Raw genomic sequence first — 26065 nt, 5'->3', positions numbered from 1 at the left:
CAAGTTGCCAACGCGACCATTCAGAAAATGTAACGTTAAATTACCCCTCAGCCCTAGCCCCTCCCGCCAGCGCTCTCGGAAACAATGAGTCCAAGTTAAAGACAACTTCTAATTGTATTAGTAATTATTTCAACTCATAGTCTGGCTTAGCAAGTTACGATTTCCTTAAAAAAAAAAAAAAAATGTAGCCCCCCCCCCTCCATTCGTTTGGGGCCCCCCAATCTAGCATGTTTACCACAACAGTTGTCTGTTATTTTCAGTAAGGTCTTCCAGTGTATTTGCTTTCTAATATTCGTATCCCATAAAATAAGGTGTGCCAGTTGGGGCAAGGTTGCAACTTTGATCTATTCAGACACAATGAAACCTTGGTTGTAGGGCATAAAAGGGACGGACAATCACTGGGAGGGGAAGAAACGAAACTCGGGTTTCACGAAACAGCTATCAGTAGGTAGGCTAATGATCGTTTTGTGAAAGCCATTCAAGAATCAAGAAGGTGGTGACATATGAATTAAATTAATGCATTTCTTCATGTCTGCATTTTATTAATACATTTTTTATTACTTTCATTGCCTCAAACTCAGTTGCATTATTTGGCTGGAGTCCATTACCTGCAGATTATAACGTATCTCAGTCGTCAACATGCAGAAGCACGGAGCCATGCTGTCTGCTTTGTGGATTTTGGTTCTCCATGTTTCTCCTCTCGGATCCATGAAATTGACCCTTTTCAGTCCTCAGGCAATTGCACATTAGAACCTATTGCAAATCCTCCTTTGTCTCCTCTTATTTCTTAACTCTGCCCGCCGAGTGCCAAGTTGCCAACGCGACCATTCAGAAAATGTAACGTTAAATTACCCCTCAGCCCTAGCCCCTCCCGCCAGCGCTCTCGGAAACAATGAGTCCAAGTTAAAGACAACTTCTAATTGTATTAGTAATTATTTCAACTCATAGTCTGGCTTAGCAAGTTACGATTTCCTTAAAAAAAAAAAAATAATGTAGCCCCCCCCCCCTCCATTCGTTTGGGGCCCCCCAATCTAGCATGTTTACCACAACAGTTGTCTGTTATTTTCAGTAAGGTCTTCCAGTGTATTTGCTTTCTAATATTCGTATCCCATAAAATAAGGTGTGCCAGTTGGGGCAAGGTTGCAACTTTGATCTATTCAGACACAATGAAACCTTGGTTGTAGGGCATAAAAGGGACGGACAATCACTGGGAGGGGAAGAAACGAAACTCGGGTTTCACGAAACAGCTATCAGTAGGTAGGCGAATGATCGTTTTGTGAAAGCCATTCAAGAATCAAGAAGGTGGTGACATATGAATTAAATTAATGCATTTCTTCATGTCTGCATTTTATTAATACATTTTTTATTACTTTCATTGCCTCAAACTCAGTTGCATTATTTGGCTGGAGTCCATTACCTGCAGATTATAACGTATCTCAGTCGTCAACATGCAGAAGCACGGAGCCATGCTGTCTGCTTTGTGGATTTTGGTTCTCCATGTTTCTCCTCTCGGATCCATGAAATTGACCCTTTTCAGTAAGTTAAACTACAATTCCATCACTAAAAATGCAAATCAACTGAAAACTAGTTTCTAAATTTGTTTTGTTCCCTTGTTTGTAAGGCCTACTGTGAAAATGTCTAAGTTGATCATCAAATCACTCAATGATGTATAACATTACAGGCCTTTCATTATATAGCTGTTGCTGCCCTGACTTTTCACTAATCCGTTTTATTATTTCATAACGTGAAGCGTTGGGATATTTTCCGTCCCTCAAATATAACCTAATTTTTCTTTGTGCGCCAGAAAGCCCGAGGGGGTCGCCAGAGGATGGGGATATACGGTTGGCGGGTGCGGAGACCCACTCTCAGGGCCGGGTGGAGGTCTACCTTCACGGGGAATGGGGAACCGTGTGTCACAACGGCTGGGATCTGCCGGACGCGCAGGTGGTGTGTCGTCAGCTCCACTTCAAAGGAGCCGTATCTGCCGTCGCTGGAGGGTCGTTTGGCGAAGGTGGGCTGTTCTATTCTATGGCGACACATTAGTGCCATAATTCACTAATGTGATAAAAGATGCATTCGGGCGTATTATATTATTCCACACGCGTAGATATTAACTGCGAGCGCGCAAATGATCTCTGCGCGCGCAAACAGCCTCTCGCGCGTGCAAATTACCTCAGCGCGCGCAAAAAAGCCTCTCGCGCGTAACAGCCTCTCGCGAAAGATGTTTTTACGCTCGCTCGAATTTAATTTTGGCACTATGGGGGAGGGAACCAAGGCAGGGCGGGCTTTCCTATGATTGGCCGTTTCTGAAGCGCGATATTTGATTGACACCCTCCTCAGCCTTCCTCTCATTCAATTCTGAATTGTACAGTAAATAGCTGAAACGATAGTTACGTTTTGTAACTCTAGATTCTATGAGTATAGGCGCAGCCTTTTAAGGCTATTGCTATTGGGTTATCCCTAGGCGTGAGCCGTAGCACTGAAAAATGTGTAATCCCCGACCACCAACAGCGTGGGCCTCAATTACGTCCGCGTGCGGCGTGCCTCAACGACGTCCGCATTTCGCAGATATAGGCTAGTCGGGCGCCTTCCTTGGGAGGTGTTTCAGGCACGTCCAGTGGGGAGGAGACCTCGGGGAAGACCCAGGACTAGGTGGAGAGATTATATCTCAACACTGGCCTGGGAACGCCTCGGGATCCCCCCGTCAGAGCTGGTCAATGTGGCCCGGGAAAGGGAAGTCTGGGGCCCCCTGCTTGAGCTGCTCCCCCCGCGACCCGACCCCGGATAAGCGGACGAAAATGAGATGAGAAATGAGATGAGTCGGGCGCCGGCGGACGTTCTGCTCCCAATAAACAGCTTTTCTTCAGCTATTTAAAGGACAATGAGGCCGACACTTAAAAGGCTGCGCCTATACTCATAGAATCTGGAGTTACAATACGTATATCGTTTCAGCCATTTACTGAACAATTCAGAATTGAATGAGAGGAGGGCTGAGGAGGGCTGTCAATCAAATATCGCGCTTCAGAAACGGCCAATCATAGGAAAGCCAGCCCTGCCTTGGTTCCCTCCCCCATAGTGCCAAAATTAAATTCGAGCGAGCGTAAAAACATCTTTCGCGAGAGGCTGTTACGCGCGAGAGGCTGTTTTGCGCGCGCTGAGGTAATTTGCGCGCGCGAGAGGCTGTTTTGCGCGCGCAGAGGTAATTTGCGCGCGCGCAGAGATCATTTGCGCGCTCGCAGTTAATATCTACGCGTGTGGAATAATATAATACGCCCGAATGCATCTTTTATCACATTAGTGAATTATGGCACTAATGTGTCGCCATACTATTCTGATATGTCTTCACTAGGGGGGGATGGCGCAGCAGGGGGGCGTTGTATTCTGACAGCCAATTCATGCAGGCAGAATTACTCACTCATTCAAAATGCTCCCATTGTTGATGATGCCTACCATGTCATTATAATGAACAGTACATATTATGAATATGTGTATGGATGTACATATGTGTATATGTATTAGGGATGTGTCGGTCGCAACTGATTCGTTACAACGAACGAATCCCGAACGTGAACGACAAGAACTGGTTCCCCAAAACAAGAAGAACTGGTTCTTTGATTCTTTTTTTTTTAAACATAAACCAAACATATGGTCACGTAAATAAAATATACAAACGAACAGAGCTCCGTCTCCCCGGGACTTATATTGATTGAGTCTACAACTTTCTCAAAGATTCAGCCAATGAGAGGTAGCAATTGTGTTGGAATGGCACCTGGGTAAACCAATGACAAGGCGGTACCGTCCAATATGCGCGCTTTCTCTGTCTGACGTATCTTGGGTCATACCATTCGACGTATATATCCCCCTAAATTTTTTCGAAAATAGACTTGACCTCCATCTGTTTATTGGATAAACGCATTTCCCAATCCCAGGAGTCTTTGCTCCATTCTACGTCAATTTAAGAACAAACAAAGAAATTAAACTGCAGTTCGTATTTTTTATTGATGACCATGCAAGTTCTGTAATGCCTGAACAATGAAGAATTAAATGTAAAGTAAAATAAAATTATAAATGTAAAACCATGAATGAAATATAGAGAGTAAGCAAGTGGTTTAAATATTGGTGGGACGTTCGATATACTACATAGCAGGCATCTCCAAAAGGCGGACTGCGGTCCTGACGGTCCTATCCGGACCCATGACCAATTAAAAAAAAGTTAATAATTGTAAAAAGTTTTTTTATTTTTTCATTTTTTTTAAGATGTAATCTGACGTAACGAACGAATCAAAACGACCGAATCAATATCCTTCACTATCTCGAAGGCGAGGCTGTGCTCACTGAGTATGTACCAGGTAAAGGATTTCCTTAGTTTTGGATCAGTCAGTTAAATGTGCTTTCCAGGGTAGGCTACCAAGAGGTTGTCAAAATTAATATGAGTAAATAACATAATGCATAAATGTATTACTTTTAACTATTACGTATTTAAGTGCTCTCGTAGTTCATTATCGTGAATGTTGTAGCGTACATGGGTCGTCGGAGGTTACATTGCGATGTGTTCGTCTTCAAACTTACAATCTAAAATACGCCATCGCTTTCTGTGATAAGTTGCTCAACTTGTGATGCTGTGATAGAATATAAACACTAATTTAGACTAATATTGTCGGAAGGAAGAGCGCCTCGAACTAAATGAAAGTATGGGGCGTTGACAATAAGCGAATGCGCGTTCACGCGAAGGGGGGTCGTAATATGCGGGGGGGGTCGAAATTCGGCACAACACCGGCGGTAAACCTTTCCATGGTAAAAGCGCGCTCCACCAATGAAATACGTTGCGTTAAACTTTAGGATTGTGGGTAGTGTAGTGCTTTTAAATTATGTCTATAAATAACTCACCTAAAACATTTTAACCAAGAGGAGGAGGGGCCCTTGGGACACCTTAATATTACATCAGAAATAAAACCATATATATATATATATATATATATATTTGTGCTGTCAGTTAAACGCGTTATTAACGGCTTTAACGCAAACCAATTTTAACGGCGTTCATTTTTTTATTGCGCGATTAACGCAATTTATTAATAAAAAATTGGCTCAAAACAAAGAAGCAGTAGCCTGACTGCTATGTTCAAGGCAGTATGTTTGTATGTTCATCGTTTAATTGCACTACAGGCTTTTTTTTTGTATCGTCCTGTTTTGATCAGTATATGCCAATGTTGTTATCAATAAAAAAACATTTCCACAAGGAAAGCCGATGCACTTCTCCATGTTGATAAGAGCATTAAAATGAGAACAATTAATGGGACAAAGAAATCAAGGGATATTTAGCATAGGAAAAAAATTTGCGATTAAATCGTGAGTTAACTATGACATTAATGCGATTAATCGCGAATAAATATTTTAATCGCTTGACAGCACTAATATATATACACATATATATTGTAGCAGCCCTTGACATCGAAGTAACCGGAGAGTCTCTGAGGGGTGCAACCTTTTATTGCGGAATTCTTCTGTCAATATAGCACCGTGAAACTAGAAAAAGTAACACAAAATGGTTGCACTATTACACAAATATATTAACATCAGTGCAGTACAATTTCCACGTTCACAAATTAAAGAAAGTTTCACTAGTCTCTTAATATTAAGATAACATTCATGTGTGTGCAAACTGCATAAACATCTGAAAGACCTTTAAAATATTCACTTGAATTCAAATATTATTCCAATACAGGAAATAAAAGAATGACAGAAAACATATTTCAGCACAACAAAGAAAACTTAAATGTGTGCATTATTTGCTACACTTACATAAAGACACCAAACTTAAACATCACACTAAAAGCTTACAACAAACCAACATACCTCGCTCCGCTTGCCAAGGGTGCAAGACGAGGGAAAATTGAGATGGAAAAGTTGCATTCACCGTACATTCATGGGACAGCTGTTAGCTTGCTTCACACGCTATACACGGACATAAAATGGCATAGAAATACGACCGGTGTAAGAAACATGAACTATAAAACTTACATACAAAATGTTTCAATATGAACCCAACATTTATCTAACCAAAGTACAGGCTTTAAGACAAATTAAACTTACGTTTTCGACGCGACTACGTGCGAGGCACGCATCCCCGTGACTGCTGCTGTGCGCTTCTAAAAGGGTACCGGGCGAAACGTAAATATACAGGTGAATACTCAATAGGTCCGTTACATATATATATATATATTACATTTTACATAGATATATAATTTTCTCCCACAAAACCACACACGATTACCGGCCATTGTGAACTAACAATTTCTAATTTCAATACATTCTCTAGGATCCGGAGAGATTTGGCTTGACCAGACGAAGTGTGTTGGCACAGAGAACTCTCTTTCTAACTGTTCCTACAATGGATGGGGAATAAGTGATTGCACACACAAGCAAGATGCGGGAGTTATTTGTGTAGCAGGTAGATATCAGAATTATTCAACCATTACGGCAGTAAACACTAATAAAAAATAGTGTTTATTTCCAGTGTTCTCAAACATTTTGAATACTACTAAATATATATATCTTTCTCCACACTTTAGGCACTAGTGAGAACTATGTGGACCATAGTCTTGAATTGTCTGAGGATCTTGGGCAACTCTTTGACAGCGAGGAGGGCTGCGACTTCCTGATCCACGGACAAACTTACACCGGCCTTAAACGATACGATGGGGAGATGGTGAACACAACAGTGTGCGCACACAGGATGATCCTCTCACGTTTCCCTGGCTTCAACGCCTCTACTGATGTTGACGAAATATCAATTAATCTCACCCAGACGTGCCGTCCTCATCTACCCAGTTTGATCAGGTATAGGCCTTACAGCACACCATGATTCGGATGACCATAATGAACCTGTGTGGTGTCCCATCACCCAGGTAACCATTGTGGAATCTGCCCTGTGTACTCTTAGGTACGTTTACACGCGGAGACTGGAAGTAACCACGACTACAGCCGAGTGTATCCACCAGTTGGCGTCACGCTTTGGAATGAGGAGGTTGATGGAGGACGCCGGGCGCCTCTTCACCAAGCTTCTCCCTGAGGACCCCTCCTTCCTCACCCAGGTCTCCTTCTACGAGTACTCGGTGGGAGCAGGCGACCGGGTGCTGCAGGAGAACTGTCTCCAGTACATGGCGTGGAACTTCCAGAAGCTCAGCACCTCCAAGGCCTGGAGCTCTGTGTCAGCAGAACTGCTGCAGGCCCTTCTGTCCCGCTCTGACCTGGTGGTGCCGGGCGAGACCTTCGTCCTGGCAGCGCTGGAGGACTGGGTCTCCCAGGTGAACCGGACGACCAATGAGGAGCAGCAGGCCGTCTTGTTGGCCCGTGTGCGCTTCCCTATGATCCCCGCCAAGGAGCTCTTCGAGGTACGGTTCACCTCCGCCCTCTACTCCGCCCATCAGACTCTGTATCAGGAGAAGCTTCTGAAAGGGTTCGAAGCGCACTCGCTGCCCTTCGGCACTCTGAAGAACAGCTCCACTTTCCAGAGAAACGACCAGGATTACCAGCCCAGGATCTACACTGGCCCGCCGTGGAGCGTTACGTTTAACCAAAGCATAGAAACCGTCCGGCGCCAGATCAACAACCAGTACAACCATCGAGATAGACATCGAGGCTGGCAGTCGCAGTATAACTACCCGCAGTATGACTACACGCAGGTGCCGAGAACAAGTCAAACTCACAGCACACCTGTCCATATCAGCGCTCTCTTCGCGGACAAAATGGTTAACTGGCAGCTGAACCTCTTCAAAAAGCAAAGCGACTGTTCCAACAGTGGTGTGCGGTGTGATTCACTGCCTGCGGCCAGAATGAGTATGTCCACGTCCAACTTCCAGTACCAGGGCAGCATCCGCTACAGCAACCGGCTGCTGTTAAGCTGCCATGGAAGATTCATTTTCCACATTATGGACTTCAAGGGTACATTTGCTTATGTGCCCACTGGCGAGAATGTAACGTACCCCTGCGCCGATGAAGAGTATATCTACCACTTTGTGGTGAGGCCCGAATACATCTGAGCCCACCGCCTCTCGGTGGTGGTGATGCTGGTAGGGGTGGTGGGGTCGGTGGTGGTGTTGGGGGTGGTGGTGCTGGTGGTGGGGGTGTTGTCGGTGGTGGTGGGGAATGACCGATTGGTGATGGGCAGCCATACTTGTGTTTTCAATTTAGCCTTTATGGTTGCTGCCTTGGAGAAGCGGTGACGGTTTCTCCAGAGTCTGAACCTGGGTTCGTTCTTGGTTTGGTTTGGTCTGTCTCTGGTTACTGGGATCAAACCCTACTCAACTCACGAGAAGGCAAACGCTGCCTTTCAATGAAATGAATTAGGATCTCTTAGTGAAGTAACTCTCATTAGTATGCTTCAAAGCCTTCAAATAAAAAGCTATTCAAATAAATCTGTCTTTATTCACCATCATATACCCCATATTGTACATTTGTGTTACAATTGTAGCTTCTAATATACAAAGATGTCCTGACATGCAATTTAGTTGTTAGCTGCAAAAGTTTATAATTTCGGCTAGTCCTCATCATGAGCGCAGAGGGGGGATGGAGTGGACGAGGCCACTTCAACTTCTGAAAAACATGTTGTCCTCCCAAAAAAATTGAAAAACATGTCGTCGTCGTCCCCCCCCCCCCCAATATAAATAGAAATATTTCACACATAAACACAATACTTTTAAGCGGTTTTGTATATGTCCCCCCTATATATCCTGCACAATGGTTTGAACCGTTGTCTAAACTATTAATGGCTGGGTCTTATGGCAGCTCAACTTATATACGTTTGTGATATTATTGATGTCCTCCTCTGAGTTGTAATGAGATCAGCACCCTCGGTCCTTAGAGTATTAGTTTCCAAGTCATCACTTTGGTAATATCAATTGAAACTGCGTTCAACACACATGGTAATCCATTTTGAAGGGCCCCCTCCATAACCCCAGATGTGAGTGAGATTAGCCATTACATGCCGTTTGAAAATCTGCATCCCCACTGGGCGTGTCCACCTAGGTCAGGGGTCACAAACTCGCGGCCCGGGGGCCAATTGAGGCCCGCTTGATGATATTTTGTGGCCCCCTAATTGACAACAAAGTTTAGTTTTAGTGTGGCCCGCCCGCACATTTTTACTGAGTGGCTTGCCACGCCTTTTTATCACTTGTGATAGGGTGACCAGATGTCCCGGTTTTGCCGGGACAGTCCCAATTTTGAGTTGCGTGTCCTGAGTCCCGACAAAAGCCAAAGGACGCTAAAATGTCCCGGTTTCCACCAACCGCTATGAAATGTCCCCTGTTATCAGCGATTACATAGCCAACGTGATCTCATTATAGCCCGATCATTAACTTAGATTGGGTCAGTTGTGCTCCTTTTTTCTGTGGAATACTTGATGTGGCCCAGCCTGACCCAGACTCTACCTCCAGAGGCCCCCAGGTAAGTTGAGTTGGAGACCCCTGCCCTAGATGAATGATGGATTTAGGATGACACTCAATGGTGATCATTACGGCACAGAGAAGGGCGGATTGTCAAACAGTTTGTAATGGCTGATCACAATCACACCTGTGCCCTCTAAATTGGGGACTTATTTCAGTCTTTGTCATCATCATCAAGTCTATGTCGATGATCATATAAAACCAATGAATACTTTTAAAGAAAAAAACGGTTTTAGTAAGCTATTGAGCTTCTATGGACCTGCATGGCTGATACAAGAGTTATTATCGGAGCCGTGTTGCCTGTAGGGCAGCTTCTTTCAGTAGTAGTTTTAATTATATTATTTAAATTTGATATTGCTATCAGTTTGATGTTATGGCGTTTATATAGTTAACTTAATTAGCTTTTGTTGCTGCTCTTAAACATAAATATTTTAAATATAGCAAAGGGGAAAGAAAAGCCAAAGTGAGGAAAGAAGCTGTTGGGAAAGACGAAGCACTGGTTGAGGGAACGGCAAAAAAACAAGTAATGTGCTTTGGTCGGGTGGGGGGGCGTTGGGGGGGTTATGGTACGTCACTTGTTTTTTAATGCATGCATAATTTCACGTAAAAAATACGTTAAAAAAATCTAATAGATGTGACTACGTTTTTCTTATTTTTAGTACTGCTTCATAAAGTGGGTCTGAACATCACTGACAGACTTATATGTGTCATTTAGACAGAGTTTGTTTCGAAAAATGTGGCATGAATGAATCAAAGGTAGGGGCTGACGCCGTGCATTGATCATTTTCTTTTTTCCAAAAATATGTTGTCAGCTTTTTTGGCCCAGTTTGCATCCGTTATATAAATATCCCACCAGTGGTTACAATATGGATACCCATCTAGCATGTTTAACACAACAGTTGTCTGTTATTTTCAGTAAGGTTTTCCTGTGAATTTGCTTTCTAATTTTCGTTTCCCATGAAATCAGGTGTGCCAGTTGGGGCAGTTGTGCAACGTTATCTATTCAGACACAACGAAACCTAAGATTGGCTATGGTTGTGGGGCATAAAAGGGACGGACAATCACTGGGAGGGGAAGAAACGAATCTCGGGAACAGCTATCAGTAGGTAGGCTAATGATCGATTTGTGAAAGCTATTCAAGAATGAAGAAGGTGATGACATATAAATTAAATTAATGCATTTCTTCATGTCTGCATTTTATTAATACATTTTTTATTTCTTTCATTGTCTCAAACTCAGTTGCACAATTTGGCTGGGTTCAATAACCTGCAGGTTATAACATCCCTCAGTCGCCAACATGCAGAAGCACGGAGCCATGCTGTCTGCTTTGTGGATTTTGCTTCTCCATGTTTCTCCTCTCGGATCCATGAAATTGACCCTTTACAGTAAGTTAAACTAGAATTCCATTTCTTAAAATGCAAATAGATCAACTGAAAACTAGTTTCTAAATTTGTTTTGTTCCCTTGTTTTAAGGCCTACTGTGAAAATGTCTCAGTTGATCACCAAATCACTCAATGATGTATAACGTTACAGGCCAATCATTATATAGCTGTTGCTGCCCTGACTTTTCACTAATCCGTTTTATTATTTCATAACGTGAAGCGTTGGGATATTTTCCGTCCCTCAAATATAACCTCCATTTTCTTTGTGCGCCAGAAAGCCTGATGGGGTCGCCAGAGGATGGGGATATACGGTTGGCGGGTGCGAAGACCCACTCTCAGGGCCGGGTGGAGGTCTACCTTCACAGGGAATGGGGAACCGTGTGTCACAACGGCTGGGATCTGCCCGACGCGCAGGTGGTGTGTCGTCAGCTGCACTTCACAGGAGCCGTATCTGCCGTCGCTGGAGGGACGTTTGGCGAAGGTGGGCTGTTCTATTCTGATATGTCTTCACTAGGGGGGGATGGCGCAGCAGATTTAGCAAAAGCTGTTTTTCATTCCCTCCAGAAAAATGCAGCGTTTTTTTGTAATTGTTGCTGCCAAAAATCCTTGATTATGATTACGTCACTTCATAACGTTCCCATGGCAACAGGGGGAAATGGCTGCTCTTGTGTGAAGTAAACGCAACATTTTTCAACTTTCTGCTTAGATACATATGACTTTTTTGCAACGAAAATGCAGGAATTATGAAATCATGCAAGCCCCGCATATTTTTGCACGGAAATCTGCAATTTATGCGGTAAAAGTGTGTCATATTTGAAAAAATGCGGTCCCCGCATGAATTTGCAGACTTTGGCTAATTATGCGTTGAATTATGCGATCGCATAATCTTGTTTTTCTGGAGGGACTGGTTTTTGCAGTAGTGAGCGTCCCCTTTTTTAACAACTCTGGTTCCGAAAGTCAATACCCCATTCATTTTCTCAATCGGCTCTTCAGAAAATCAGAAAAAATAGTTTTCAGCCTGGAACTTGGCCCATTACAGCAGGAATTATTCGTGACCGTAAAACATTGGATTCCGAGCAAGAAAAGACAAAGGTCCAGGAACATTAGGCCAATTTTGTGAACGAGTTAAGAAACTTCTCATCCCCTGATCCATTGCTGACCTTTTTATCAGACCACTTGCACCAACCGAAACACGCTTCTTGCATGTTTTAACCATTGCCATTATTAGTGTTTATATTGTTAATAAAAGTTTTGCAATTGTGCATGTATGTGTGTGTGTGTGGGGGGGGGGGGGTAGTTTAATATATAGTATGTAATGTATATATAGTGTCGTCATCGACATGGTACCATGAGTAAACATGGTAGCCTATACTCAACCATCGCGCGTCCATCAATGGCGGTTTCAACGGTTCCGGCCGAGGTTTCTAAGAGACAGAGGATATATAAGGGATTATTACTTGTTTTTACCTGTGAATTCAATTACGCATTCATTAAGGCTGGCCCGAATTATTCGAATATTCGAATACTCGTTCGGAAAATTAGTATTCGAAGCTTAAATCAATATTCTGAGCTTCGTTTTTTTTTCACGTACGTGACGTTACCAGAGCGAGGGAGGCAAACTATAAGCGTCAGCGACACCAAGCAGAGAAGCGAGAGAGGTGGAGGAAGAATAGATATCTTGTTTCCCTTTACTTTATAACACAACATTAGCGGGATCTCTGGAGGAAAAGTAATACTTAAAACCTTAGCTTAGTTTTTTGTTTACGTTCGCTGTACAGCGCCGCGCCAATCAACTGTGACTGGCTTGCTGCAGAGCGTGAGCGTCTTGGGAATACCCGGTCAATATAATGGATATAATATGGACACATAAGACAATCAATTTTCGGTATTTGTTATGGATTTATTGTACAAATTCCCTGAAAAGATGCACGTTCCAGGATGAATTGAAAAGCTCCCGTAAGGGCTGAGATGGCAGAGAACAGCTGATTTGGAACTGAGCAACAGCTGTTCGCTTTTACGGGGAATAACTAAGGAACTTAAACCTACTTAGGCCTACTAATTAACGTTCAAAAGCTATTAAATCTTCAACAAAATATGCAGATACTGTCAAAATCGGTTCCAGGGAGTATATAAATGGAACTTCGAGTCCGGAATAAAGTATTCATTCAATATATAGGGATTATTAATGTTGTTTTTGATGGTGTTTTTTTCTGGAACGAGTATTCGCTCGGAAAAACCAACGAGTATTCGAAGCCTGAAAAATGGCATTCGGGCCAGCCCTAGTATTCATTCAACATTATGTACTCCTCGATTTTATCCTACCAAAATTACTAAATAGCACCGCTATATATCATATAATTTATTTTTCATTTTTTATTCCCCGCACCATGATAACGAAATGATTGGTGCAACTCGGGTCAACCAGCTAAGAGCCTGCCAAACTCACCACAACCCTGTAGGTCTTGTCTTTCAAGCTGGCTCTCTCAAACACTACAGCCCAGTACATGGCCGGACTTCCTACTGGTTTAACCCATTTGGACACTCTGTCCTCATCTCTAAAAAATCGCATCATGTCAGAAAGGGGACATCATGGTCGCTCTGTAAACGATCGAGTTCAGCGGCACCAGTAATTAACAGCTTGACTTTCGCCCCGGTGGTAAACCTTTCCATGGTAAAAGCGAGCTTCACCAATGAAATATGTTAGGTTTAAACTTTAGGATTGTGGGTAGTGTAGTGCTTTTAAAGTATGTTTTTGAATGAAACATGTTTTAAACATGAACCAGTGAGGAGGAGTCCTTGGGAGAGCTGAAAATTGCATCAGAAAAAAATATATACATATTTATATATATATATAATATATATATATTACATTTGACATTTATAATTTTCTCCCACAAAACCACACACGATTACCGGCCATTGTGAACTAACAATTTCTAATTTCAATACGTTCGCTAGGATCCGGACAGATTTGGCTTGACCGGACGAAGTGTGTTGGCACAGAGAACTCTCTTTCCAACTGTTCCTACAATGGATGGGGAATAAGGGATTGCACACACAAGCAAGATGCTGGAGTTATTTGTGTAGCAGGTAGATATCAGAATTATTCAATCAATATGGCAGTAAAATACTTATAAAAGTGTTAATTTCCAGTGTTCCTCAAACTTTTTCTACCAGTGTACCCCCTCTAAGACATTGCAGTATTCCAAAGTAGACCTACACCTTGGGGGTACACAACCAATGCTTTAGGCACCACTGTACATTTTGAATAGTAATATATACAGTATATCTTTCTCCACACTTTAGGCACTAGTGAGAACTATGTGGACCATAGTCTTGATCTGTCTGGGGATCTTGGGCAACTCTTTGACAGCGAGGAGGGCTGTGACTTCCTGATCCACGGACAAACTTACACCGGCCTTGAACGATACGATGGGGAGATGGTGAACACAACAGTGTGCGCACACAGGATGATCCTCTCACGTTTCCCTGGCTTCAAAGCCTCTACTGATATCAACGAAATATCAATTAATCTCACCCAGACGTGCCGTCCTCATCTACCCAATTTGATCAGGTATAGGCCTTACAGCACCCCATGATTCAGATGACCGTAATGAACCTGTGTGGTCTCCCATCACCCAGGTAACCATTGTGGAATCTGCCCTGTGTATTCTTAGGTACGTTTACACGCGGAGACTGGAAGTAACCACGACTACAGCCGAGTGTATCCACCAGTTGGCGTCGCGCTTTGGAATGAGGAGGTTGATGGAGGACGCCGGGCGCCTCTTCACCAAGCTTCTCCCTGAGGACCCCTCCTTCCTCATCCAGGTCTCCTTCTACGAGTACTCGGTGGGAGCAGGCGACCGGGTGCTGCAGGAGAACTGTCTCCAGTACATGGCGTGGAACTTCCAGAAGCTCAGCACCTCCAAGGCCTGGAGCTCTGTGTCAGCAGAACTGCTGCAGGCCCTTCTGTCCCGCTCTGACCTGGTGGTGCCGGGCGAGACCTTCGTCCTGGCAGCGCTGGAGGACTGGGTCTCCCAGGTGAACCGGACGACCAATGAGGAGCAGCAGGCCGTCTTGTTGGCCCGTGTGCGCTTCCCTATGATCCCCGCCAAGGAGCTCTTCGAGGTACGGTTCACCTCCGCCCTCTACTCCGCCCATCAGACTCTGTATCACGAGAAGCTTCTGAAAGGGTTCGAAGCGCACTCGCTGCCCTTCGGCACTCTGAAGAACAGCTCCACTTTCCAGAGAAACGACCAGGATTACCAGCCCAGGATCTACACTGGCCCGCCGTGGAGCGTTACGTTTAACCAAAGCATAGAAACCGTCCGGCGCCAGATCAACAACCAGTACAACCATCGAGATAGACATCGAGGCTGGCAGTCGCAGTATAACTACCCGCAGTATGACTACACGCAGGTGCCGAGAACAAGTCAAACTCACAGCACACCTGTCCATATCAGCGCTCTCTTCGCGGACAAAATGGTTAACTGGCAGCTGAACCTCTTCAAAAAGCAAAGCGACTGTTCCAACAGTGGTGTGCGGTGTGATTCACTGCCTGCGGCCAGAATGAGTATGTCCACGTCCAACTTCCAGTACCAGGGCAGCATCCGCTACAGCAACCGGCTGCTGTTAAGCTGCCATGGAAGATTCATTTTCCACATTATGGACTTCAAGGGTACATTTGCTTATGTGCCCACTGGCGAGAATGTAACGTACCCCTGCGCCGATGAAGAGTATATCTACCACTTTGTGGTGAGGCCCGAATACATCTGAGCCCACCGCCTCTCGGTGGTGGTGATGCTGGTAGGGGTGGTGGGGTCGGTGGTGGTGGGGTCGGTGGTGGTGGGGGATGACCGATTCACAAGTATGGGCAGCCATACTTGTGTTTTCAATTTAGCCTTTATGGTTGCTGCCTTGGAGAAGCGGTGACGGTTTCTCCAGAGTCTGAACCTGGGTTCGTTCTTGGTTTGGTTTGGTCTGCCTCTGGTTACTGGGATCAAACCCTACTCAACTCACGAGAAGGCAAACGCTGCCTTTCAATGAAATGAATTAGGATCTCTTAGTGAAGTAACTCTCATTAGTATGCTTCAAAGCCTTCAAATAAAAAGCTATTCAAATAAATCTGTCTTTATTCACCATCATATACCCCATATTGTACATTTGTGTTACAATTGTAGCTTCTAATATACAAAGATGTCCTGACATGCAATTTAGTTGTTAGCTGCAAAAGTTTATAATTTCGGCTAGTCCTCATCATGAGCGCAGAGCGGGGATGGAGTGGACGAGGCCACTTCAACTTCTGAAAAACATGTTGTCCTCCCAAAAAAATTGAAAAACATGTCGTCGTCCCCCCCCCCCCCCCCCCCCAATATAAATAGAAATATTTCACACATAAACACAATACTTTTAAGCGGTTTTGTATATGTCCCCCCTATATATCCTGCACAATGGTTTGAACCGTTGCCTAAACTATTAATGGCTGGGTCTTATGGCAGCTCAACTTATATACGTTTGTGATATTATTGATGTCCTCCTCTGAGTTGTAATGAGATCAGCACCCTCGGTCCTTAGAGTATTAGTTTCCAAGTCATCACTTTGGTAATATCAATTGAAACTGCGTTCAACACACATGGTAATCCATTTTGAAGGGCCCCCTCCATAACCCCAGATGTGAGTGAGATTAGCCATTACATGCCGTTTGAAAATCTGCATCCCCACTGGGCGTGTCCACCTAGGTCAGGGGTCACAAACTCGCGGCCCGGGGGCCAATTGAGGCCCGCTTGATGATATTTTGTGGCCCCCTAATTGACAACAAAGTTTAGTTTTAGTGTGGCCCGCCCGCACATTTTTACTGAGTGGCTTGCCACGCCTTTTTATCACTTGTGATAGGGTGACCAGATGTCCCGGTTTTGCCGGGACAGTCCCAATTTTGAGTTGCGTGTCCTGAGTCCCGACAAAAGCCAAAGGACGCTAAAATGTCCCGGTTTCCACCAACCGCTATGAAATGTCCCCTGTTATCAGCGATTACATAGCCAACGTGATCTCATTATAGCCCGATCATTAACTTAGATTGGGTCAGTTGTGCTCCTTTTTTCTGTGGAATTCTTGATGTGGCCCAGCCTGACCCAGACTCTACCTCCAGAGGCCCCCAGGTAAGTTGAGTTGGAGACCCCTGCCCTAGATGAATGATGGATTTAGGATGACACTCAATGGTGATCATTACGGCACAGAGAAGGGCGGATTGTCAAACAGTTTGTAATGGCTGATCACAATCACACCTGTGCCCTCTAAATTGGGGACTTATTTCAGTCTTTGTCATCATCATCAAGTCTATGTCGATGATCATATAAAACCAATGAATACTTTTAAAGAAAAAAACGGTTTTAGTAAGCTATTGAGCTTCTATGGACCTGCATGGCTGATACAAGAGTTATTATCGGAGCCGTGTTGCCTGTAGGGCAGCTTCTTTCAGTAGTAGTTTTAATTATTTTATTTCAATTTGATATTGCTATCAGTTTGATGTTATGGCGTTTATATAGTTAACTTAATTAGCTTTTGTTGCTGCTCTTAAACATAAATATTTTAAATATAGCAAAGGGGAAAGAAAAGCCAAAGTGAGGAAAGAAGCTGTTGGGAAAGACGAAGCACTGGTTGAGGGAACGGCAAAAAATAACAAGTAATGTGCTTTGGTCGGGTGGGGGGGCGTTGGGGGGGTTATGGTACGTCACTTGTTTTTTAATGCATGCATAATTTCACGTAAAAAATACGTTAAAAAAATCTAATAGATGTGACTACGTTTTTCTTATTTTTAGTACTGCTTCATAAAGTGGGTCTGAACATCACTGACAGACTTATATGTGTCATTTAGACAGAGTTTGTTTCGAAAAATGTGGCATGAATGAATCAAAGGTATGGGCTGACGCCGTGCATTGATCATTTTCTTTTTTCCAAAAATATGTTGTCAGCTTTTTTGGCCCAGTTTGCATCCGTTATATAAATATCCCACCAGTGGTTACAATATGGATACCCATCTAGCATGTTTAACACAACAGTTGTCTGTTATTTTCAGTAAGGTTTTCCTGTGAATTTGCTTTCTAATTTTTGTTTCCCATGCAATCACTTGTGCCAGTTGGGGTTATCTATTCACGCACAACGAAACCTAAGATGGGTTATGGTTGTGGGGCATAAAAGGGGATGACAATCACTGGAGGGAAGGAAACGAAACTCGGGAACAGCTATCAGTAGGTAGGCTAATGATCGTTTTGTGAAAGCTATTCAAGAATCAAGAAGGTGATGACATATAAATTAAATTAATGCTTTTCTTCATGTCTGCATTTTATTAATACATTTTTTATTACTTTCCTTTTCCCAAACTAAGTTGCACAGTTTGGCTGGGTTCAATAACCTGCAGGTTAGAACATCCCTCAGTCGCCAACATGCAGAAGCACGGAGCCATGCTGTCTGCTTTGTGGATTTTGCTTCTCCATGTTTCTCCTCTCGGATCCATGAAATTTAACCTTTTCAGTAAGTTCAACTACAATTCCATTACTTAAAATGCAAATAGATCAACTGAAAACTAGTTTCTAAATTTGTTTTGTTCCCTTGTTTGTAAGGTCTACTGTGAAAATGTCTCAGTTGATCACCAAACCACTCAATGATGTATAACGTTACAGGCCAATCATTATAGAGCTGTTGCTGCCCTGACTTTTCACTAATCCGTTTTATTATTTCATAACGTGAAGCGTTGGGATATTTTCCGTCCCTCAAATATAACCTCAGTTTTCTTTGTGCGCCAGAAAGCCAGATGCGGTCGCCAAAGGTTGGTGATATACGGTTGGCGGGTGCGAAGACCCACTCTCAGGGCCGGGTGGAGGTCTACCTTCACGGGGAATGGGGAACCGTGTGTCACAACGGCTGGGATCTGCCCGACGCGCAGGTGGTGTGTCGTCAGCTGCACTTCAAAGGAGCCGTATCTGCCGTCGCTGGAGGGACGTTTGGCGAAGGTGGGCTGTTCTATTCTGATATAATGTCTCCACTAGGGGGCGATGGCGCAGCAGATTTAGCAAAAGCAGTTTTTGCATATTTTGCAGTAGTGAGCGTCCCCTTTTTTAACAACTCTGCTCCGGAAGTCAATATCCCATTAATTTTCTCTATTGGCTCTTCAGAAAATCGAAAAAAATAGTTTTCATTCTGGAACTTAGCCAATTACCGCAGGAATTATTCGTGACCGTAAAACATTGTATTCCGAGCAAGAAAAGACAAAGGTCCAGGAACATTACGCCTATTTTGTGAACGAGTTAAGAAACTTCTCATCCCCTGATCCATTGCTGACCTTTTTATCAGACCACTTGCACCAACCGAAACACGCTTCTTGCATGTTTTAACCATTGCCATTATTAGTGTTTATATTGTTAATAAAAGTTTTGTAATTGTGCATTTATGTGTGTGTGTGTGGGGGGGGGGGGGGGGTTGTAGTTTAATATAGTATGTAATGTATATATAGTGTCGTCATCGACATGGTACCATGAGTAAACATGGTAGCCTATACTCAACCATCGCGCGTCCATCAATGGCGGTTCCAACGGTTCCAGCCGAGGTTTCTAAGAGCCGGTGGATATATAAGGGATTATTACTTGTTTTTACCTGTGAATTCAATTATGTATTCATTCAACATTATGTACTCCTCGATTTTATCCTACCAAAATTACTAAATGGAACCGCTATATATCATATAATTTAATTATTTCTTTTTATTCCCCGCACCATGATAACGAAATGATTGGTGCAACTCGGGTCAGCCAGCTAAGAGCCTGCCAAACTCACCACAACCCTGTGTAGGTCTTGTCTTTCAAGCTGGCGTTGGTGCGTCTTATTGCTTCCCACGTCTGCGTCTGCATCTTTCCCACTCCTGGCTAATAGTTTCAGCTTTTGTACTGTATATCAGAAATGATCACCCTGTACCACACTGCTGACTTGTTGTTTTGTGAGCACTCACGCATTTCTCTAGGTAAATTTTTTGAAAAAAGTAAAGTTTCCTACTGGAGTCATCAAAACTTTAAACTTTGTTATTGTAAGAAATATTGTGTTGCAAAAACACTTTGTGTCTTACCCTTAGCGTTACCCTAACCTTAACCCCAGTAACATTTCTTCATCATAAACTACAAGTTACGCAAAATGGCATACAAACATCCAGTCCAATATGAATGAAAAAAGCTAGCTTCATTAAGGAATCGAAACCCTTATCCCTGCGTTAATGAGTTGTTCTCTGACCACTAACCCATCAGGTCTTAGTACATGCGATTCAAGAGTTAACCACTTGACAATCTTTAAACTTCGGTTGCCTAGAAATTGTAAAGACAGTGATGTGTGTACATTGTTCGAGTATCCGTCACTCGCGATGTGTGTGCAGTCCAAAATGAAAGAAAAAACCTTGCATCACTAGGGAATCGAACCCCCAATCATCAGTTGGTCGTTGGTAACTGTAAACAAATAGATCGCATTTTGTTTAACTGCTAACTAACAAACGGGTTTATGCGTTCACTGAACAAAGATTATGGAAATAAAAGACCACTTTTCCATCAGAAAAATCATCAGAACCGTTATTACCAACCCATAGACACAAAAGCCAAAACCTTTCTCACATGCACACCCATCGCGAGTGACGGCTATGCGCACACATGCACACCCATAGCGAGTGACGTAGGACGTAAAGTCCCGCCCAGGTCGAAGTGGCGTCGATTTACAGAGTCCCGGAGTTCAGCGGCACCAGTAATTAACGGCTTGACTTTCGCCCCGGTGGTAAACCTTTCCATGGTAAAAGCGAGCTCCACCAATGAAATATGTTAAGGTACGGCCACACCAAACGCGTTACCTGCGTACCACGCATATAAAATCGGCAATTTTTCCATAGGGAAGCATTGGTTTACGCGCGTATGAGGTGCGTACACGCGTATCATGCGTACCAAGCAACATTTTACTCGCTGTAGGGGCGTATGAGGCGCGTACATATACGCGCGTATATATACGCGCGCACATATACGCGCGTACATATACGCGCGTACATGTACGCGAGGAGTTCAAAAAATTGAACTTTTTACGCTCATACGCGCCGCAATAGCCAATCAGCGTTGAGCTTGACCCGACGTCACTGGCAGAGAGTAGTGAGCTTGGACAGAAGCATACGGCCGACATCTTTCTTTATTCTGTGTGGAAATAGTAACATAGTTACGCCATTAAATGCTTTTATGGAAACATTTTTAGCGAGAAATGTGCATTTTACTTTCATAATGTTCGCTCGGTGAATGTGAAGGATGTTTGGTTTGATAGTTATGACGAAGAGGGAACGCTCCGTTCACTTGCATGGACAGAGTCTCTGGTTACTAAGCAACCTCAACGTCTTGGCGGACTATATATCTGCTGATCAACACTACGAATGCTGGAAACACACCAGACACACCATGTGAAGTTATTTAACCCGATTATTGTTATTTATATCCGAGATTATTTAATCTAACCCGATCTAAACTCTATCACCCAAACACGGCGACGTTTGGGTTTCCTACCTCGGACTCCAGAGCAGCCATGTCCATGGCAGCCACGGCCGGCAACTTTCTTTATTCTGAGTGGAAATAGTAACATAGTTACGCCATTAAATGCGTTTATGGAAACATTTCTAGCGAGAAATGTGCATTTTACTCTCATAATGTTCGCTCGGTGAATGTGAAGGATGTTTGGTTTGATAGTTATGACGAAGAGTGAACGCTCCGTTCACTTGCATGGACAGAGTCTCTGATTGCTAAGCAACCTCAACGTCTTGGCGGACTATTTCTCTGCTGATCAACACTACGAATGCTGGAAACACACCAGACACACCATGTGAAGTTATTTAACCCGATTATTGTTATTTATATCCGAGATTATTTAATCTAACCCGATCCAAGCTCTATCATCCATCCAAACACGGCGGCGTTTGGGTTTCCTTCCTCGGACTCCTTAATCCAGCGCAGCCACAGGCTGGGGGGGGGGGGGGAGTTTTGGGCGGTCTCATCTACGCGCGTATGCGTACGCGCGTATGCGTACGCGCGTATCTGACCATTTTTGACACAAAATGGTCAAGCAACATTTTCGCGTACCATGTACGTGCGTAACGCAGCGAAAATGTTGCTTGACCATTTTGTGTCAAAATTTTTTTTAACTCCTCGCGTACATGTACGCGCGTATATGTGCGCGCGTATATATACGTGCGTATATGTACGCGCCTCATACGCCCCTACAGCGAGTAAAATGTTGCTTGGTACGCATGATACGCGTGTACGCACCTCATACGCGCGTAAACCAATGCTTCCCTATGGAAAAATTGCAGATTTTATACGCGTGGTACGCAGGTAACGCTTTTGGTGTGGCCGTACCTTTATATGCGTGGTACGCAGGTAACGCGTTTGGTGTGGCCGTACCTTTAGGGTTAAACTTTAGGATTGTGGGTAGTGTAGTGCTTTTAGTTATGTTTTTAGATAACATTTTGAATAAAACATGTTTTAACCATGAACCAGTGAGGAGGAGTCTTTGGGAGAGCTGAAAATTGCATCAGAAAAAAATATATACATATTTATATATATATATGCCTATAATATATATATATTACATTTGACATTTATAATTTTCTCCCACAAAACCACACACGATTACCGGCCATTGTGAACTAACAATTTCTAATTTCAATACATTCTCTAGGATCCGGACAGATTTGGCTTGACCGGACGAAGTGTGTTGGCACAGAGAACTCTCTTTCCAACTGTTCCTACAACGGATGGGGAATAAGGGATTGCACACACAAGCAAGATGCTGGAGTTATTTGTGTAGCAGGTAGATATCAGAATTATTCAACCATTATGGCAGTAAAATACTTACAAAAGTGTTAATTTCCAGTGTTCCTCAAACTTTTTCTACCAGTGTACCCCCTCTAAGACACTGCAGTATTCCAAAGTAGGCCTACACCTTGGGGATACACAACCAATGCTGTACATTTTGAATACTAATAAATATATACATCTTTCTCCACACTTTAGGCACTAGTGAGAACTATGTGGACCATAGTCTTGATCTGTCTGAGGATCTTGGGCAACTCTTTGACAGCGAGGAGGGCTGCGACTTCCTTATCCAAGGACAAACTTACACCGGCCTTGAACGATACGATGGGGCGATGGTGAACACAACAGTGTGCGCACACAGGATGATCCTCTCACGTTTCCCTGGCTTCAAAGCCTCTACTGATGTCGACCAAATATCAATTAATCTCACCCAGAATTGCCGTCCTCATCTACCCAGTTTGATCAGGTATAGGCCTTACAGCACCCCATGATTCGGCTGACCATAATGAACCTGTGTGGTCTCCCATCACCCAGGTAACCATTGTGGAATCTGCCCTGTGTACTCTTAGGTACGTTTACACGCGGAGACTGGAAGTAACCACGACTACAGCCGAGTGTTTCCACCAGTTGGCGTCGCACTTTGGAATGAGGAGGTTGATGGAGGACGCCGGGCGCCTCTTCACCAAGCTTCTCCCTGAGGACCCCTCCTTCCTCACCCAGGTCTCCTTCTACGAGTACTCGGTGGGAGCAGGCGACCGGGTGCTGCAGGAGAACTGTCTCCAGTACATGGCGTGGAACTTCCAGAAGCTCAGCACCTCCAAGGCCTGGAGCTCTGTGTCAGCAGAACTGCTGCAGGCCCTTTTGTCCCGCTCTGACCTGGTGGTGCCGGGTGAGACCTTTGTCCTGGCAGCGCTGGAGGACTGGGTCTCCCAGGTGAACCGGACGACCAGTGTGGAGCAGCAGGCCTTGTTGGCCCACGTGCGCTTCCCTATGATCCCCGCCAAGGAGCTCTTCGAGGTACGCTTCACCTCCGCCCTCTACTCCGCCCATCAGACTCTGTATCAGGAGAAGCTTCTGAAAGGGTTCGAAGCGCACTCGCTGCCCTTCGGCACTCTGAAGAACAGCTCCACTTTCCAGAGAAACGACCAGGATTACCAGCCCAGGATCTACACTGGCCCGCCGTGGAGCGTTACGTTTAACCGAAGCATAGAAACCGTCCGGCGCCAGATCAACAACCAGTACAACCATCGAGGCAGTTATAGAGGCAGTTATTACAACACGCCGATGCCGAGAACAAGTCAAACTCAAAGCACACCTGTCCACATCAGCGCTCTCTTCGCGGACAAAATGGTTGACTGGCAGCTGAACCTCTTCAAAGAGCAAAGCGACTGTTCCAACCGTGGTGTGCGGTGTGATTCACTGCCTGCGGCCAGAATGAGAATGTCCACGTCCAACTTCCAGTACCAGGGCAGCATCCGCTACAGCAACCGGCTGCTGTTAAGCTGCCAAGGAAGATTCATTTTCCACATTATGGACTTCAAGGGTACATTTGCTTATGTGCCCACTGGCGAGAATGTAACGTACCCCTGCGCCGATGAAGAGTATATCTACCACTTTGTGGTGAGGCCCGAATACATCTGAGCCCACCGCCTCTCGGTGGTGGTGATGCTGGTAGGGGTGGTGGGGGTGGTGGGGTCGGTGGTGGTGGTGGTGGGGGTGGTGGTGGGGTCGGTGGTGGTGGTGGGAGTGTTGGTGTTGGTGTTGGTAGGATGGGGGTGGATGTAAGATTTGTGATGGGCAGCCATAGTTGTGTTTACATGCAATAGCCTTTATGTTTGCTGCCTTTGAGAGGCGGTGACGGATCCCGGTGTCCCTCTTGTCTCCTCTGAACCTTGGTTCGATCTTGGTTTGGTTTTGGCCTGCCTCTGGTTACTGGGATCAAACCCTACTTAACTCACGAGAAAGCCAACGCTGCCATGTATGCTTTGAAAGCCTTAAAATAAAAGCAATTCAAATAAATCGGTCTTTATTTGCCATCGTGAACGCCTGTTTGTTTTACATTTTTAGAGACTAATATACAGAGATGTCCAGAGATGCAATTTAATTGTTTAAAAAATAACTAAAATATAATTTTGCTTGTCCTTATCATTGGCGCAGATGGAGTGGAGGAGTCCTCCTCAATTTCTGAAAAACATGTCATCCCCAATATACATTCTTTCTAGATAAATTATGTAATGGAGAACATATATTTATTACAGGCTGAGTCCACTTATGAAATATTTCACATATAAACACAACAATTTTGAGAGGTTTTGTATATGTCCCCCCTATATATCCTGCACAATGGTTTGAACCGTCGCATAAACTTTGAATGGCTGGGTCTTATGGCAGCTCAACTTATATATACGTTGGTGATATTATTGATGTCCTCCTAAGTTGTAATGAGATCAGCGCCCTCAGTCCTCAGAGTATTAGTTTCCAAGTCATCACTTTGGTAATATCAATTGAAACTGTTTTCAACACACATGCTAATCCACTTTAAAGAGCCCCCTTCATATACCACCAGGTGTGTGAGTGTGGTCAGCCATTACATGCCGTTTCAAAATCGGCCTTTTCCTTTGTTTTGGTGACATCCCCACTGGGCGTGTCCACCTAGATGTACGATAGATCTAGGTTGAAACTAATTTGTGATGTCACTACTGCAAAGAGAAGGGCAGATTGTCAAACAGTTTGTAATGGCTGATCATACTCACACCTGGTGGTAATCAAATTAATTACAGGAAAGGTTCCAATAGTAATGAATCACACAGGTGAGTCCCTCTTGAACTCAACCCGTCACCCTGCTCCCGCCTCAAGCAGCATCCAAACAAATCGGTCACCATGTACGGTCCACACTATCAAAGAAAATCCACATGCCCCAACATGGTCTCAAGACATTTGGTGGCCGCTTGCAAATTTCTGAGCAATTACGAAATTCGGTCTGTTTTTTTATGCTAATTACGGCTTACGGGAAACAGTTGCTCAATAATAGACTGTTGATACTGTACGTTAACAAAGCCCCCCCCCCCCCCCTTCCCCCCCTCCAGACAACGGAGTCACGGACAGAAGCGCAGAGGAAGTGAGTCGCCCACCTCATGCTCACGATCGCGGGAGCTATTGCGTAAGAGCGAAAGTCCCGACAACCGACCCTCAATTTGGCCGCACCCTTATTGGGTCACAGCAACAACAACACCATCGAGCGCTGACAGACTACAGATGCAACACACGCACACGGCGGGTGAATCACCGGCCCGGCAGTGGACCGCCGACATCATGGACCACCGACATCATGGACCACCTGACCCTGAAGTCCTTCCACCCCCTGTTCCGC

General features: G+C 44.3%; 1 protein-coding gene across 1 annotated transcript; it reads left to right on the top strand.

The window, feature by feature from the left end:
* The first annotated feature begins 1387 nt into the window (after nucleotides 1-1387).
* LOC132474322 (uncharacterized) lies at nucleotides 1388-24714 on the top strand. Its single transcript, XM_060074942.1, has 15 exons — nucleotides 1388-1536; nucleotides 1805-2011; nucleotides 6320-6451; nucleotides 6573-6840; nucleotides 6944-8039; nucleotides 9435-9444; nucleotides 11100-11306; nucleotides 13784-13915; nucleotides 14132-14399; nucleotides 14503-15600; nucleotides 18207-18352; nucleotides 18625-18831; nucleotides 22559-22690; nucleotides 22894-23161; nucleotides 23265-24714. Exons 1-15 carry the CDS (start codon nucleotides 1449-1451, stop codon nucleotides 24334-24336), a joined length of 5331 nt encoding a protein of 1776 aa, XP_059930925.1. The 5' UTR covers nucleotides 1388-1448; the 3' UTR covers nucleotides 24337-24714.
* Nucleotides 24715-26065: the final 1351 nt, after the last annotated feature.

Source organism: Gadus macrocephalus, chromosome 2, assembly GCF_031168955.1.
Source record: "Gadus macrocephalus chromosome 2, ASM3116895v1".
NCBI lineage: Eukaryota > Metazoa > Chordata > Actinopteri > Gadiformes > Gadidae > Gadus > Gadus macrocephalus.
This window is presented reverse-complemented; position numbering and strand designations above follow the sequence as displayed.